General features: G+C 41.8%; 2 protein-coding genes across 2 annotated transcripts in view; one reads left to right on the plus strand and one right to left on the minus strand.

Moving 5' to 3' along the window:
• The window catches only part of LOC135220521 (uncharacterized), a gene marked incomplete in the record, with an annotated part of 227,576 nt that overhangs the window by 41,194 nt on the left and 168,882 nt on the right, over nt 1-17,500 (minus strand).
• The window catches only part of LOC135221153 (uncharacterized), a 70,644-nt gene that overhangs the window by 36,852 nt on the left and 16,292 nt on the right, over nt 1-17,500 (plus strand). Inside the window, exon 2 of the mRNA XM_064258978.1 lies at nt 15,859-16,024. Within this exon, the coding sequence (XP_064115048.1) occupies nt 15,859-16,024 (166 nt within the window). The remainder of the gene's footprint in view (nt 1-15,858; nt 16,025-17,500) is intronic.

Here is a 17,500-nt window from a genome sequence, read left to right on the forward strand (position 1 = left end):
AGACTGAACGCCATTTATCGGTCGCCTATACAACTATCACATCGTAAAAAAATCGTATCTCAAATATTTTGTTGTATATCAAAGCATATATTTTCGCAAATTTTCTGTTGTATCTCAAAATATTCGTATATTAGGGCAATCGTATGTCAAGGTTCCAGTGTAATTTGTGGATGAGAGAGAGAGAAGAGAGAGAGAGAGAGAGAGAGAGAGAGAGAGAGAGAGAGCGCCACAATGGTCTCGGGGATGGATTGACGTAACGTTTATTTTCTGAACAGATAGGACAGAGAAGTGTTCGTTTCATTAAACAGCCTCTGACTTGTGCCAGGAAATGTTTTGTTGATACTAATATATAAGCCTATTTAAAGATACGTTTACTTTAATTAGTCTATATGATACGTAAATAGTAATCAACTGTTCTTGTAGCCCTCAAGATTTGGCAAAATCACTCCAGGTTGTACATAAAACTTCAAGAATGTAGTGTCACCAGAGGATTACAATAGTTTTTTTTTTTTTTTTTTTTTAAAACCTTCAAGAACCAGCATTTTTTTATGAAAATAACTCCAGGTTGTACATGAAACTACAGGAAACAACATATAGTGTAACCAAAGGATTACAAGTAAGGTTTTTATAACTTTTTATTAGTTTAAGACATATTTCCAAACGTCGTTCCGGCTTACGACGATTTTCGGGTTACGAAGCGTCTCAAGAACGGAACCCCCGTCGTAACCCGGGGATTGCCTGTAATTCTATTCGCTGTAGATCAAAGATCAGCAAGGAAATATACTGTTAAATTTAAACCAAGTTTTGAACTGTTCAAGCTGCTAATGGTTATTAATGTGTAACAGCAATAAGAATAAAACTCCCGTAAACTTATGCCATCAAACACAACCGTAGATAAAAATCATAAAATTGAGAGAAATAATTTTAATCAAAACTTATGGGCTGGAAAGAACACATTTTACTGTTTTCACGCTGATAAAAGATAAATAATGTAAAGCTTGTATTACAATGAAAAAAAAGGGAAAATATCAATCAGAATCACGTAATTTTTTTACACAGTAAACATGCCCACAACAACCTGTTAACGAAAAAATAATTTAATTCACATCTTAAAAACACATTGTACAATGAAAAATGCCCTTGTCTCATATAAGTAAAGTACTATCTAGATATTCCTTTGTGCTAACTAGAAGGAAGAAAATTTGGTCAAAATTTAGTTAATCCTGGATAGGTTTCGCTATATCACTACCCTGTTAAAAGGTGCATGCAGGTCAAGCTCAACCCGAGTGTCTAGAAATAATTGCCAAAAATGTGTTTGCGCTCGCCCCAGATTCATACCGACACCCCCAACAGCAATACTAGGAACAACTTAGCAAAGCACTTCATTCTGTTTCATGGGCAAATATATACAAAACCTTATTTTATTTTTAAAATATCATTTTTGTATATGAGACTTACCCAGTAATTATATAGCTGACTCACGCCATCATGAACTTGCGGTGATGATAGCAAACCAAAGACTCAGGAAAACGTATTCACCTAAGTGAAAATGATGCTTTCTGAAGAGAGAGCAGAGGTTTTCACCCACCAAACGAAGCATTCTCAACCTACAACTGGTTCGATCATGGGAATGTGAGAGAGTTAAGTAGAGTTGACCGTGCCAAAAATTTGCTAGAACTTGCCACTTCTCACCACACGTCTGTCTTAGCGCTTGAAACTTCCTGTTCGAATGGTGACTAACAAAAGATCCCCCAGTGTCGAAGAAGATGACCAAAAAAAAGCTTTAAACCTCCTATTTTGTTAGATAAAACTCAAGAAAAACCCATCACAAATTCTTATACTTGGTTTTTGTAATAGTTTTATCACAAATAGTGCATTTTATTATGAAATTGATAAAAAAAAACAAGAATTTGAGGATATTTCTCATAGAAAAATACCGCAAATATGCGAATTTTCCGCGAATAATGCGGGAAAATGTTTCGGAGAGAAATCCTCGAATGTGAGAGTCCGCAAATCCGGAGAACGCGAATATGGGGGGTCCACTGTATAACTATATAATTACTGGGAAAGTATACATATACAAACCATTATTTTGTTATAAAAATATCGTTTTTATGGCTCTCATATAGCACCATGAAATCTGCGATTTATGGTGCCATAACAGGCCGAGTTCCAGTTAAGGGGGCCGGCCGGCTAATGCCGTTTTTTAACGACAGGACTTTGTCATTCATACCACTTAATAAGGTGACTTGGGACATCTCCAAACCGCATATGATTATCGCCTCTGACCTTCGGTTTTGTGACGCCAGGGTAATTTATCCCGAAAATAACCATTTTTCAAATTCTATCTCCTCCTTTGATATTTAATATTAAGACCTGGAATCACTACCATATATAGACCTGATGTAGACCTCCAATCAAATGGAGAGTTTATTTTCTAAAAGTCATTTTTTTGCTAGATATGAATTTTTCAATATGGTAAAAAAATAAACCCTATAAATCACGAGTAAAAAATTTATAAAAAAACGACGAAACAAAAATTGGAAAAAAGGGCTCTATTTGATTGTTCTATAATGTCTTTCTGAGTTATATACCAAATTCCAATGTTATAGATTTAAAACTAAGTGAGGAGGTAGATTTTGAAGGTCAATAAGTATAGTTTTGAGATACGGGCGTTCAAAGTTTTCCTTCGTATTTCTATAAAGACATTGTTAATAAATATTGATTATTATGAATGTATATTTTTTTGTGAATTAATAAACCAATACTATTTTATTTATCATAATCTAATCATAAATGATGATCCCTTTGCTCATATATCGTAGCCTGTGGCACTGCTTGAGGCAAGATGGGGCACTCCTTACTACGTAACCCCCTCTCTCCCCTTCACTAACTCGGCTTATTACAGCGAATTTTCTTCTGTATGTTAGCGAGATCTTTTCCTGGTATTTTTCCTCTTTGGCATGATGGACATTCTTGCCGAAACAAAGATAAACAAACGTAAATGCAAGAGAATGTCAGAGGTGAGACTCGAAGGTGTACTCTCTTTTTACAAAGACAATTTAATAAATCATGATTATTATGAATTTCATATTCCATTTTGGGTATTAAAAAACCAAAACTATATTATTTATCATAAATGAAGATCTCTTTGCTCAAAGATCGTAGCCTTGGGCACAGTGTGTGTGACGTGTGCTGTCAGGCAAGAAGGGGGCGTTACTAAGCAACCCTCCCCTCTCTTCTTCTAACTACGCGTATATTATGATATTCTGTAATAATACTTGAGCGATTTTTCTTCGTCTGTATGTTAGCGAGATGTTTTCCTTGTCTTTTCCTCATTGGCATGATGAACTTCTTGCCGAAACATACATAAACATACGTAAAAGCAAGCGAATGTCACGAGGTGAAACTCGAACGTGTAACCTACTTGAAGTCTATGGTCCAACTGATTCATGATTGAACCAGATTCTCGCTTATGCGAGCCACGGAATCTCTACAGATGCCATTTCTCACAATTTCTTTGCCAATAATTATCAAAATTTATGATAACAGAAGAAATATTGCATTTTCTTGTATGGATGAATGTTTTAGGCTTATTGAGTTATGTTTACTAATTACCCTGTAACTACGAAAGTAAGAGGAATTTTGACGAAATATTTCGTATACGTATTCTCAATTGCCATATGAAGCTCCATGAATTTTTTCATGACTTTGCATTTTTCGCCCTATACCACCATATATAGGGGTTCCGGCCGGCCCCCTTAACCATAGATATAAAAGCCTAGATGCCGCATCGGCCGGCCGGACATACGTCATCAAGTCCGCCATCTTGGCGCGGTAATTCAAACAATGCAGCAGGCTGCAGTATATGACATTTTTTCGCCACTATTCGCTTAATATTGCACAGATTTTCTTGTCTGATGGTTCGTTACAAAGCTTACATAATTCCCTACAAGGATCTAATAAAATAAAGTTGTTCCTTATTGTTTGAAAGTTAACTTACAATGACTTTGTTTTAGCAGGTAGGGGGAAGGGGGCTAGTTGTACACAAATGTTAATATTTACCCATAACTATTGCTGTAAACAATAATTTGAAATGCTGTGATAAGACAGATTACTAAAGTAGGCCTACAGCTATGGTTCTGTGGCAACTTAAGTAAAATCTTTGTCTCGCGAAGTGCTCTGTTAAAATCCCCAATATAATTTTTGGCACAGGCCTACAAGCTTAAGTCATAAAACTGTAGGGTTGAGCCTAAAATAAACTACAGTAGGCCCTAGAATAACTAGGATTTCTGTGTTATCTAGCCTTTGCATCTCTCCCTGCTCCTTTGAGCCTGGGGGGCTGGGGGTTCTTCCAATTTTTTGAACGGGATGCTCCTCAGTGAATTCTGACCTCTAGACCTGGCTTTGGAAAATTTAGGGGGTATCAAGAGACCTCGTCTAGTGGCAAAAGTGACCTATCTCTAGACCTAATATTTTTATGGTGAAATAATTATATAGAACTTAAATTTTCACAAAACTACCTTTAATTTGCTCAGACTAGGATATATCATTATGGCAAGCATTAACAGTTCAATATAGCTCATCTCTAGACCTGTGTTGTCAAGGATCCAAATTATTATACCTTTTCTGGGCTCAGCTCGTGTCGCTGCGCGAAATATCCTTTAATCTATTATTTCTAGGGTAAATGTACTAACACATACCAGAGAATAAATAAATAAAGAAAAAGGTCAGTATAACTGAACTCGGCCTCACCCTCCAAGAGGGTGTCGGTATGAACACTATGGCGAGTGAGACCACTACCACGAGCCAAATGCCAATAGAATTCTCCCACTACAAAATCCCTCCAAGAGGAGAGCCGACCCACAGAGTGGGCAGCAACTACTACTACTACTCCATCCCATGCTGCCGACTGCTGCGCCTCTGGTGGCCATCCTTTTAAGTTAGCGCACACGATTCACACGTGCCCTTTTTTACTCGGTGTTTTTTGTGCCCTTTTCTTTGGATTTATTTACCATGGAGCGTGCAGCCATCGCAGCAGCTAAGTTAAGTACTCAGTGTTTATTGCTATTTGGGTTTTTTCCGGCCCTGAGCCCGTATTTGCCGTTTTTTTAGGTATAAATACGAACTCTAGGTCGGAAGCATGGCAGCATGGTTCTGCCTCGTGGTGGGTTCGTTCTTGGTCGCCCCATACCCAGAACATCCCTTACTTAAGTACGCTCTTTTTCTATTATCCGCTTTGTTTAGGGTACGGTCTACACGGTTTTTGTCATGCATGCATGTCTTTTACCTTATGTAGGCTCCTTCCATCCAGACCCTAGCCACGGCTCTTAGTATCGGCCTCGGCTAGCTTTGAGTGGTAGACTTGCCTTCGGGTTAGTCGTACACTCCTGGATTTTTTCTCCTACTATGTTGTTTTCTTTCTTTCATTATTATTCATTTGATTTATTTATATGTTATTTGTTTAGGTTAGTTAGGCGTCTGGCTTGCTTAGCCTAGGTTATGGCCCATAGGGCTATATGCTACCGCTCTTCAGTTCGGTTGCTTCCCGATAGCATCTCTCTGATCAGTTGGTTATGTTTCTAGGCTTAGTGTCTATTGTTTTGTTCTTACCGCCCCGTGGTCACTACGTGATCACGAGGCAGCCAGACGCCTGTCCAGTCACCTTCCCCCCCTCCCGCTCTTCTATAGAGTCGGGGGGGTGGGTCGGTCTGCCCATGCTCGCTCGCATACCCGAGCCTGCCTCCCTTTCTCCCCCCCAGCGGAGGGAGTAGAAGGGACGGGACAGACCCAGACTGGACTTCTGACCCTCTCCGGCTTCTCGGTCCGGCCGGATGGTAAAGATGGGGGGGACTGGCTTTCCTTTCCCCCCTCCGTTGCTACCGTTCCGTCGCTCCGTTACTAGCCCGAGTCTGTATGTCCTCTCGCTCTTTCCCACCTTACTAGGGCTCCTTTACCACGGAGACCTGGCATCCAGCGGAAAGGTGCTAGTCCACCCAGCAGGGTGGACCGGAGCATACAGTTGGTCCCTTCTAACCACTCCGCCACGCACGGGACTTAGTCCGGTACATTCGAGTTTTTAGGTTTAAGATCTTTTATGTTAAACTAGTAAGTTTATCTTAAGTACCTTAAACCACCCCCCCCCCCCCCTCCCTTACCTGTCTCACCGGATCCCTCCGGGTTATAGCCTATTCAGGCGATAAGGGAGGGGTTATGCCCAAATTTTTTTTCCAAGCTCCGGCATGCATCGGAGTTCTTCTGTCCTTTAGCCTGTAAGTGATAGTCTTTAAGATACTCATGTGTCTTTTCACTTACAGACCACCCAACTGTGAGCATCCGGGATGCGCCGCCACACTTCAGGACCCATGTGGACACGAAGTTTGCCGGTCCCATGCTCCATGCGCGACTCCGCACGGGGACATCCAGGTCTGGTACCACGAGACGTGTACCATCTGTTACGATCTGGTGAGCCAGCTCTTAGACGGGGTAAGTATTCCAACTCCGGTAACTGGTCCTCATTTGTTATAGTGCTTAAGTTTTTACATTAATCACTAACTTAAGATAAAATTCAGGGGGTCTTATAGCCCCTATAAAATTTTAAGTTAAGCTTTAAATTGATTTTAGTTTTAAGTTATTCTTAAAATCTAATCAATACCCTCTCTTCCAGGCTCCGGCTGTGAGGGATACCGCACTGGCAACCCTGCGGGCCTGGGTCGGCGGTTTTGGGAAGAACGCCGCCAAGGGTATGCCCTACATCCTTGAGAAAAGGTTGGCGGTACTAATCTTCCCCGGAGGCAAGGCTACAGGCTACGTCGACCCAGCAGAGGCGGCCCCGACTATCGCTTTCATCCAGCAACAGCTGGCTGCCTCGTTGACGGACCAAGGCCAGGACATCTCCTCGGAAGTCGCGACGCTTGATATCAATGTGGAACCTATGGTAGGTGTAGACGACCTGTTGGTCGAGGTAGGTACGTTGGACACCCAAGGGATACCCTTGGGTGCAACTGGTTCTTCTACCCCTGCAACCTCTCCATCCTTCCAAGGCTTTACAGGTAATGAACTATATACTTCTCCTGACGCTTCAGTTAGACCCAAGGTCAAGGGTCAAGCAGTGAAAACCTTGACGAAGACGTCGTCGTCGTCTAAGAAGACGGCTTCGGCGTCATCTTCTTCTCGTAAGTCTCCGGCTAGAAACCCCGGAGCAGAGAGATCTAAAGCTTCTGGGTCCGGCTCTAAGTCCTCGAGGAGTAGATCCTCCAGGGAGAGATCTCACACTCCAGCGGAGTCGTCAGTTCCGCTACCCTTGGTTCCGATTCAGAGCCACCCTTCCACCTCCGCAGCAGCTCCGGCTTTGGACTCCAACGCTGGTCTGTTACAACAAGTGGGCGATCTGGTTGGGTCTCTGAAAAATAGCATGGAACAAATGATCTCTCGGTTGTCTGATAGGATTACCTCTCAGGACAACATTATAGCCGGACTGAGCCAAGCTCCTCTAGCCTCTCCTCCACCTTTCAACACAGGTGGAGCCCAGCTACCCCCGTATGACTCTCTACCTCCGTTCTCAATGAACAACCCTTGGAGAGTAGCGTCATACGCCCCCTTCCAGGACGGGCTTATCTCTATCCCGGAATGTGGAACTCGGAGGATTGAGGACTTCGAGTTCTACCCGGAAGACCTTCAGCCTCCGTTCATCGGCTACGCCAGGCTCACCGCCTCAGCCATGACTCGGGATGATAAAGTACCAAAGGAGACAGTCCTCTATTCACGTGACCAGGCTCAGAGAGAATGGCTCAGGTGTTCAGAGGACATGGATTGTTCCAACACGAAAATCCAACCTTTTAGAGTCCGTTTACGATCTTTACGATGGAAGAGGGTACCCCCGCTCCTTTCTTGACAAAGATTGCGACAACTACTATTCCAGCAGCCCAGAAGGGGGATTCCATGCCTCAACTGAAGGAAGCAGATACTACATCTCCACTTCCTTCAGCCGGTGAATTGTGGGAAGATTTACCTAACACCTTCTCAGCTGGCAAACTCAAACCAGACTGTGCTATGGAGCAGTTTGGTGAGAAGCTACCTAGGCTTCCAGATAGCCTTATTCAGGCAGAATTCGATGCCAAATCACGGTTAGCCAGGTCTATTAATTCCATGGCTATGACCGAGGTGGCTACCATTGCCTATGGGTCGGAGCCACTCTTCAAGCTTCTTACCAAATCTTTGACTCAAACGGTGCAGTCGGATATGTTTGAGTTCGCCACTGCCAGGACGAAATTGTAGGAAACATGTCCTACAAGAAGCGACAATTCGACACGAGCCGAATAAGTTGCTTACGTCAAGCATCTGGGGAGCAGACCTCTTCCCAGAAGCGATGGTGAAGGAGGTTCAGTCAGAGGCTACGAGATTGAACCAGAGCCTTAAAGACCGTTGGGGTCTTACGGCCAAAAGACGACAGGATCAAGCCGGTAAGGGTAAGGCTCAAAGGAAACCTAGACGTTTCCAGCCCTACCAGAAGAAGCAGCCACGCTTTTCTCAGCAAGTTCCGGCTGTTCCCTTGATGCAAACAGCCCAACCTTCCACCTCAAAGGCCTCAGTTGCAGCCGATTTATGTTATCTCCCCTCAGCCTCAGCCCTCCACCTCTTACGCCCTCTCTCCAGCTACAACCAGGTCTTCGAGGGTCAAGCTTCACAGAAGTATGACCGCTCGGGTAAGGGAGGCAGAGGTAAGCGATCCTTTCGTGGGAGAGGATCGGGAGGTCCCTTTAATAGGGGAAAACATTTCAGGGGAGGCCGAGGAGGCTACCAGAACCAATGAGGAACTTCAGGTAGGAGGGAGGCTGTTTCACTTTCGCCACCGGTGGAACTTCAGCAAGTGGGCTCAGAGCATTGTGTCAAAAGGCCTGGGTTGGAGCTGGTTAGCGAACCCACCCCCATCCAGACCTTTCCGCCAACTTCCTTCCAAGGAATTGACGGAGTATGCGGAGTTATCTCCTTCAGAAAGGAGCTATAGCGAGAGTCAAAAGGTTAAAATTTCAAGGACGCTTGTTCAGCGTGCCAAAGAAAGGCTCACAAAAAAGAAGGGTAATCTTAGACTTGTCCCGCTTAAACTTAGCCATTCGCTGCGACAAGTTCAAGATGCTCACGATCTCGCAGGTGCGGACCTTACTTCCCCGTGGGGCCGTCACCACCTCTATCGATCTTACCGACGCTTACTATCATATCCCTATTGCAAGACACTTCCGTCCGTATCTGGGCTTCAAGATAGGAGACCAGACATTCTCCTTCAAGGTAGTTCCTTTCGGGCTCAACGTAGCACCCAGGGTGTTTACGAAGCTGGCGGAAGTAGTAGTTCAACAACTAAGATCGCAAGGGGTTATGGTAGTAGCGTATCTCGACGATTGGTTGATCTGGGCTTCAACAGTCGAGGAATGCAACAGAGCAACACTGAAAGTGATTCAGTTCCTGGAATATCTAGGCTTCAAGATAAACAGGACCAAGTCAAGACTCACTCCAGAGTCAAACTTTCAGTGGCTAGGCATTCAATGGAATCTATCCTCCATACTCTGTCGATTCCCATCAACCAAGAGGAAGGAAATAGCGAAGTCAGTCAAGCAAGTTTCTGAGTCACAAACTGGCGTCAAGAAGAACTCAGGAAAGGATCCTGGTTCACTCCAGTTTGCATCAGTGACGAACATCCTAATGAAAGCCAAACTGAAAGACCTAACCAGAATATCTGGCGCTCACGAGCAAATGTCAGGTCCAGGGACAAATTATCCTCAGTCCCTCTGATTCTAAAGAATCGACTCCGGCCGTGGGCGAAAGTCAAGAACTTGTCGGTGTCAGTGCCCCTTCAGTTTCCTCCACAGGGATCACCATCCACACGGACGCTTCATTAAGCGGTTGGGGAGGATATTCCCAGTTCAAGAAGGTTCAAGGAACGTGGTCACCTCAGTTCCGTCAGTTCCATATAAACGTACTGGAAGCAATGGCAGTGTTCTTGACTCTAAAAAGGTTACGTCCGCCAAAGTGCTCCCACATAAAGCTAGTCCTGGACAGCGCAGTGGTAGTACATTGTATTAAAACAGAGGAGGCTCCAAATCACACGTCATCTAAATCATGTCATGGTAGCCATCTTCTCCCTGGCGGACAAGTTCAGTTGGCATCTCTCCTCCACCCATATAGCTGGAGTGGAAAGAAACGTCATAGCAGATGCTCTATCCCGATCAGTACCTCTAGAGTCGGAATGGTCACTGGACAACAGTTCGTTCCAATGGATTCTTTTTAGAGAGTTCCAGGTCTACAGGTGGATCTCTTCGCATCTCAAGCGAACCACAAACTCCCATGTTATGTGGCCCCCCAACCTGGAACCTCTGGCCTATGCCACGGACGCCCTGGCTCTAGACTGAACAACTGGGAGAAGATTTATGTCTTTCCTCCAGTGAATCTGCTCATGAAGGTGTTAAACAAACTCAGGACATTCAAGGGTCAAGTGGCTCTAGTAGCCCCAGACTGGCCGAAGAGCAATTGGTACCTTCTAATTCTGGAACTGGGTCTTCGCCCTCTTCGGATCCCCAATCCCAGGCTCTCCCAGTCAGTACAAACGAAGACTGTGTTCGCTTCCTCAGGGATTCTCAAAACCCTAACTTTATGGATTTCATGAAGTTTGCAGCGAAAAGGGACGCGAATATTGACCCGCAAAATATTCTCTTCTTGGAATCCGATAAAAGAGATTCAACTTTGAGACAGTATGATGCTGCTGTCAAAAAGTTAGCAACCTTCCTGAGAGAATCAGATATTAGGATCATGACAATCAATTCAGCTATATCCTTTTTCAGATCCTTATTTGAAAAAGGCTTAGCTTAGCAGCTAGCACGATTACGACAAACAAGTCAGCCTTGAAAAAGATTTTTCAATTTGGTTTCAACATAGACTGACAGATTCCTACTTCTCGTCTATTCCCAAGGCGTGTGCTAGACTTAGACCTTCTGTAAGGCCTACGTCAGTATCATGGTTCTTAAACGATGTTCTAAAGCTGGCTTCAGAAACCAATAATGACACATGCTCGTTTATAATGCTCTTAAGAAAAACTCTATTTTATTAAGCTTGGCCTCAGGAGCTAGAATTTCAGAACTGTCGGCTTTATCCAGAGATCCGATCATATCCAGTTCCTTCCCACAGGGGAAGTGCTACTTTCTCCGGAACGTAGCTTTATAGCTAAGAATGAAGATCCTTTGATGAGGTGGGAACCATGGAAGGTTCTACCCCTTCCACAAGATGTATCTCTTTGCCCAGTTTCAACCTTACGAGCCTTTCTGTCTAGGACCTCCTCATCCTCATCGGGTCCTCTCTTTAAGAGAGAAAAAGGTGGTACTTTATCTATTAAAGGCATCAGGCAACAAATCCTGTACTTCATTAAACAAGCCAATCCTGACTCTTTCCCAAAAGCACATGATGTCAGGGCAGTAGCCACCTCAATTAACTATTTCCAACATATGAACTTCGATGAGTTGAAAAAGTATACTGGATGGAAATCACCGACAGTGTTCAAACGTCATTACTTAAAGTCCTTGGAAGCTCTGAAATTTTCAGCAGTAGCAGCGGGTAACATAGTTTCCCCTGACTCCACCTAACATTTAGTAGAAGAACCAGTCCTCCTTTCTACCTGCCTCACCCAACAGTTCTCTATTCCTGCCTTGTTCATCTACGGTCACCTTGTGTCTTAGCTGCTTTGATGATGATGTAGTGGGTGTCCCTTATTTTTTTTGCTAGGGGCACTCACAATTGATTATGGATTTTGATCTCTTGGATGTCATCCCCTTATTTTTATGCTAGGGGATACATCTTATTTGTAATGGTTACGGGTTTTGTATGTTAAGTTATATACATTCCTTTATATATTATTATTGTTGAGTTTGTTTTGTTCAACTTATTATGTTAATTGCTCTGGATTTCTGATACATAGCTTTACACAGATACCATTTTTGTACATATATGCCTTATTACCCCTGTATATATGTAAATTACCTTAAGTTAAGAAATATTATTAGAATTAAGTGTATTTAAGCAATATTTCTATTTTGTATCATTGTGTATATGTATCCTTATTAGCAATTATATTCTTTCAATTTTATTTTACCTTTTATTTGAGACTTCTTTTATTTTTGTTTGATTTTGTTTACAATCTTGTGCTATTTCTCTGTACGATTTCGCGCAGCGACACGAGCTGAGCCCAGAAAAGGGACTTTTGACGTAAGGAAAAATCTATTTCTGGGCGATTGGCTCGTGTCGCCAGCGAAATCCCGCCCTACCCATCCCATCGCCCAAGATTGTCTGCTAACTTCAGGATGGCCACCAGAGGCGCAGCAGTCGGCAGCATGGGATGGAGTAGTAGTAGTAGTTGCTGCCCACTCTGTGGGTCGGCTCTCCTCTTGGAGGGATTTTGTAGTGGGAGAATTCTATTGGCATTTGGCTCGTGGTAGTGGTCTCACTCGCCATAGTGTTCATACCGACACCCTCTTGGAGGGTGAGCGAGTCAGTTATACTGACCTTTTTTCTTTATTTATTTATTCTCTGGTATGTGTTAGTACATTTACCCTAGAAATAATAGATAAAGGATATTTCGCTGGCGACACGAGCCAATCGCCCAGAAATAGATTTTTCCTTACGTCAAAATCCCTTATTTGGGATAAGGGCCTGGGCCATCTCTATACTTCTACCCTTCCAGAAGGGGACCCATCTATAGACCAAAATTGCCAAAATGAGCCAATCCTGACAAGCAACCCTGTATACCCGGTCATAGTAACCCCCCCCCCCCCCACCCCCACCGAGCCTTTCAGCCTAGGTCACAATCATAAGGCCAGTCTAATTTTTTTCAGCTAACTGTTCATTGGTTTGGTCACACATGTATAAATTTAAAGCTATGGGTGGCCTTATGGGCCATTAAGCCTATACTTTGAAGTAACAACTCTCAAAATGTATTGCACAATGATTTATTTTCATAATATTTGTTCTTACATTGAATGTATATATAACATTTATTGTACATCTGTGCATTTATTTATAAATATTCCCAGCAGTTTAAACAAGTTTTTTTTTTCATTGCTGTTTCCAACAGTTTAATGATACTACATTGTAATGATAATCTATATGCATTGATATGAAATTAGCAGGCTATATTAAAACATCAATCAACAAAAAACTCATTATGTGCCTTGCTTGGCCATTTACTTCTTATTACAAGGACCAGATTAACACTTTATTATTACATAGCTATAATGCAGTGAAAGAAATCTAGAAACATCAAATTAGTGTCCAACATACACGATTTACCCTATTGACCTAATGGCCCTTAAACAATATTATTTTAACCATTTTTTTTCGTAGGCTGTCTTATCACAGCATTTCAAATTATTGTTTACAGCAATAGTTATGGGTAAATATTAACATTTGTGTACAACTAGCCCCCTTCCCCCTACCTGCTAAAACAAAGTCATTGTAAGTTAACTTTCAAACAATAAGGAACAACTTTATTTTATTAGATCCTTGTATGGAATTATGTAAGCTTTGCAACGAACCATCAGACAAGAAAATCCGTGCAATATTAAGCGAATAGTGGCGAAAAAAGTCATATACTGCAGCCTGCTGCATTGTTTGAATTACCACGCCAAGATGGCGGGCCTGATGACGTGCGCCAGCCTATTCAGCTAGCGGCCAATGCGGCATCTAGGCTTTTATATCTGTGCCCTTAACGGCATCATAATGGTGGTTTTCTCTTATCGGCACCCCCTCAGGGACAGAACCCCCACCGATAACTGGGGACTGCCTGTAGCCTATTTCGGGAATAATTCTAAATTGGTGAAACAAACTTTTATCTGTGCGATCCCAACTGAGAAAATGTAAACATGAGTTACGGAGCGCAGCCTTTATCTTTCGGTAACCTTTTAGAAATTTCAGTGGTGGTGTAATTACGGTAGCAAGACTTCATCAAGATATTTCTGCTGATACAAATGTTTGCACTTCTTGATCCATAGGTTGTATCAATGCTGTAGTATTAGGGGGAGGGAATTGACATGGATACAACCATCAGAGCTAAGGAGTCTGTCTGCATCCCGGTGTACTGGAGCATTGTCAAGGAGTAGTACAACCTTTACATCTGCAGGAGCAATATGTGATGTGTTCTGAAAATAGTGCACTTTGGGAATAAAATTATTAAAAAAACCAATCACTGAAAATTTCATTATTGAACCAAGCGTTTTTTGTGTTATAATAAATCACGGATAACGTATGCATGTAGTCTTTGAGACATTGTGGCTTAGCAGCCTTACCACAGTACTACTAGTTTTAAGTCGGTGTGTACCCGAAGCATTTGCCCCAAGTAGAGCAGAGAATTTGTGTTTGCTAATTTTTTCCCAGGAACTTTATCCTCACTCATAAATGCCTGGGTATTAGTTGGGAGCGAGTGCCAAAACAGCAGTTTCATCAGCACTGTAAATCTGACTTAAGTTTTAAGTCTTCCTTCCTAGTGATTTTCTGAAATTTTACAAGGAATGGTTCCATTGTATCTTTATCACAACTTCCAGACTCGCCTCATACTATTTATTGCGAATACTATGTCGACTGCGGAATTTCCACAGCCGACCTGTACTGCCACTGAAATTAATATCCAAATATTCTGCTAATTAAGTAGCTGTGTCAAGAATCTCCACTCCACAAACATTGACATTCACTGACCTCTCTTGCACATACCACTTGTAGACCTCTTCCTTCAGGTCCTTACTTTGACACTTTCTTGTGCTTATGCCTGTGCACAACACCTCTCGTATCTTTAGTAAGGTCAATATCAAACTTTGCTGCAAAAGCTTGGAGTTTTTCCTTACTCCTAAATATGTCACTTATGGTTTACTTTTTCACACCATATTCTTTATACACTTTGGTTACGGTAACTCCAGACTCCAGCTTCTTATCAAGTTTCAATTTTGCACCAATGCTGAGGTTAGTGCCTTTCCTTTTATCACCCCCCTTATGCACAGAAGACATGACAAAAAGCAACCAGAAGCAACTTCCGAACGAGTGTAGTTACACTTGAACATATACTATACGATGTGCGACGCAATGCGTGACAAACAATATTTTCCCCGCATGAGTAATGTGATAAAACAGAATAGGCTTGTTGTGTAAATAAAGCAAACAAAAGAAAAAAGCCCTCGCTCCCTTTGGCCGGATTTTGTCTGTTAAATCTGATGTCCGTTGGTTCCAGTAACAACAGGCTTGCCACGTTAGTAAACATAAACAAAAGAAAAAAAAGCCACCACTCCCTTGGCTGGATTTTGTCCGTTGAATCCAGTGTCCACTGGTTCTGGGTCCGTTGAATCAAGGCTTTACTGTACCTCTACATTGTACAATTTGCTCTCCCTTCCTCCCCACGTTCAAAGTAGACGGAAGTAGACTGACTGGCTACAAGTGGTTGTACCTGTCGATCCCCTGGTTGGTTCGGGGGAGGGGGAGTACTAGATAAACAGAAAATGGATATTTGTTGAAAAGTGCTCTTGTTTTCATTTTTCAATCTGTCAAACTCTTGGTAGTGAGGAAGTAAAAGTTATGTAATAGGTAAGTATTGAAAAAAATAAATAGTAAATAAAGGATTTATATGATGTGGAGTGCAAGAGTATAAGCTATGAGAGTTGGCCCCGAAGTACCCTACTTTGTCACTTAGCGGAAGGGGTCTGGCAGACCCCCTGAGCCGACTGTTAAGTTGAGGCGACACTGTATTAAAGTACATACTAATGATCTGAATCAAGAGAGTAAGGATCACGGGTTTTAGGTGGTTGGTTTTTTAATGTTCAATCAATGTTTTGATTTCAGGTTTCGAGAATTCTTAACTCTGCATTCTGCTTTAGAAGATGATCAAAAATTGCGAAGTGCTATGAAAGGAGTAAAAGGACCCAATAAGTGGCTGAATTTACCATTCAGCAAGTTAGATTCAACTACTATTGCTACACGGAAGCAGTTCCTTGAAAAATATCTTCAGGTAATATATGTTTAGAACATTTTTACAGAGCATTTTTTCTAATTTTGTATTATATATAAAAAATTCTTTAAGATTTTAGTTAGCTGAAGAAAATTATAAGATGTAGATGATTTGAATGAGAAGACTTTCATAGTAAGAAATAACTGTTTCATTTAAGTAAATCCTTCAGAGGTCTATTGATTGCTATTGTTATTCTTTTTTGTGTGTGTGAACATGTAAAAGCCTTGTAGATTTTTCACTGTACACTTGACCTTACCAATGTAAGCTAGGGATGAGGGGTTGTGGGAGACTCATAGATCTACTTTTGTTTTACCAGCAGCCATTTTTATGGATAACTTTTGTCCCATTTGGGTAGACAGTGACTTGTCTCTTGCCTGTATTGCGTATTGATGACTTGTAACGATAATTATTAAGTAGCTTTATTCTGGCACTGTTCAGTGACATGATTTAATTTTCATTTTTGCGTTCCCCTTCGTATGATACTGATTTTTAGTATGCTGTCATTTATGCAAGCTCTCAAAACCTTCAGCAGAGAATAATTTTTCTTCATCCATGCCCCAAAGAGCACTCCTGATAGGAACACAATGGCTTGGCTGTTAACTTTCATTTATTGTTATTGTTTATGGTTGATGAAGGGTAATACATGAAAAGATGGTGGAAGCACAACCCATCTGAAGAATGTTGAGGGTCTTAAAACTACATTTTATGAAAATAAGGCTAGGGTCATGACCTTATTACAGTAGTGTATAGAGACTGATGACCTATAAAAAACATGTCTCAATATGGACTTGAGCTTCACCTTGAACAGTGGAGACATACCTTTATTCAAGACAAAGTGAAAGAAATTGGCTTGAGAGATAAATCTGGTTTTGGAAAGTGAAGGATTTGTACAGATCAAGTAATTGTCCAAGACAGTGTGAAACATATACAATTTAGACACCCCTCCGGATGGTTTTTGTTTCACAGCAATCACGGTTTTAAATTTCCAAACCTCATTATCTGTAATAGATGACAGACTTCAATGAATAATGTACATATTTGATAAATTAAAACAGACCAACCATTGGGTTGTGACATCTTCATATGAAAAAAGAACACATGGAAGTACAGTAGACCCCCACTTTTTCATAGGGATAGGCTCCAGAACCCACTGTGCAAAATCCGTGGAATTGCAAAATCCCCTCTAAAAATGATTATAACTGCTTATTTAATAGTTCACTGCCTAATTTAATAGTTCAAACAAAAATATACCCTACATTATCTTAGTACAATAATATGCTATCATTTCAAACAAAAATACACCCCAAACTATCATCCCAAAATGCCCAAAGTCAGCTTACATTACCCTCCTACAACTGTTACTCTTAAGTATACGTATGGACCCTTGAAAGGCTTTTATCTGTCTATTTTAACAGTTCATCGCCCAGCTTACAGTTCAAACAAAAATATACTCAAACTATCGCCCCAAAACACCCC

This window comes from Macrobrachium nipponense, chromosome 2, assembly GCF_015104395.2.
Source record: "Macrobrachium nipponense isolate FS-2020 chromosome 2, ASM1510439v2, whole genome shotgun sequence".
NCBI classification, from domain to species: domain Eukaryota; kingdom Metazoa; phylum Arthropoda; class Malacostraca; order Decapoda; family Palaemonidae; genus Macrobrachium; species Macrobrachium nipponense.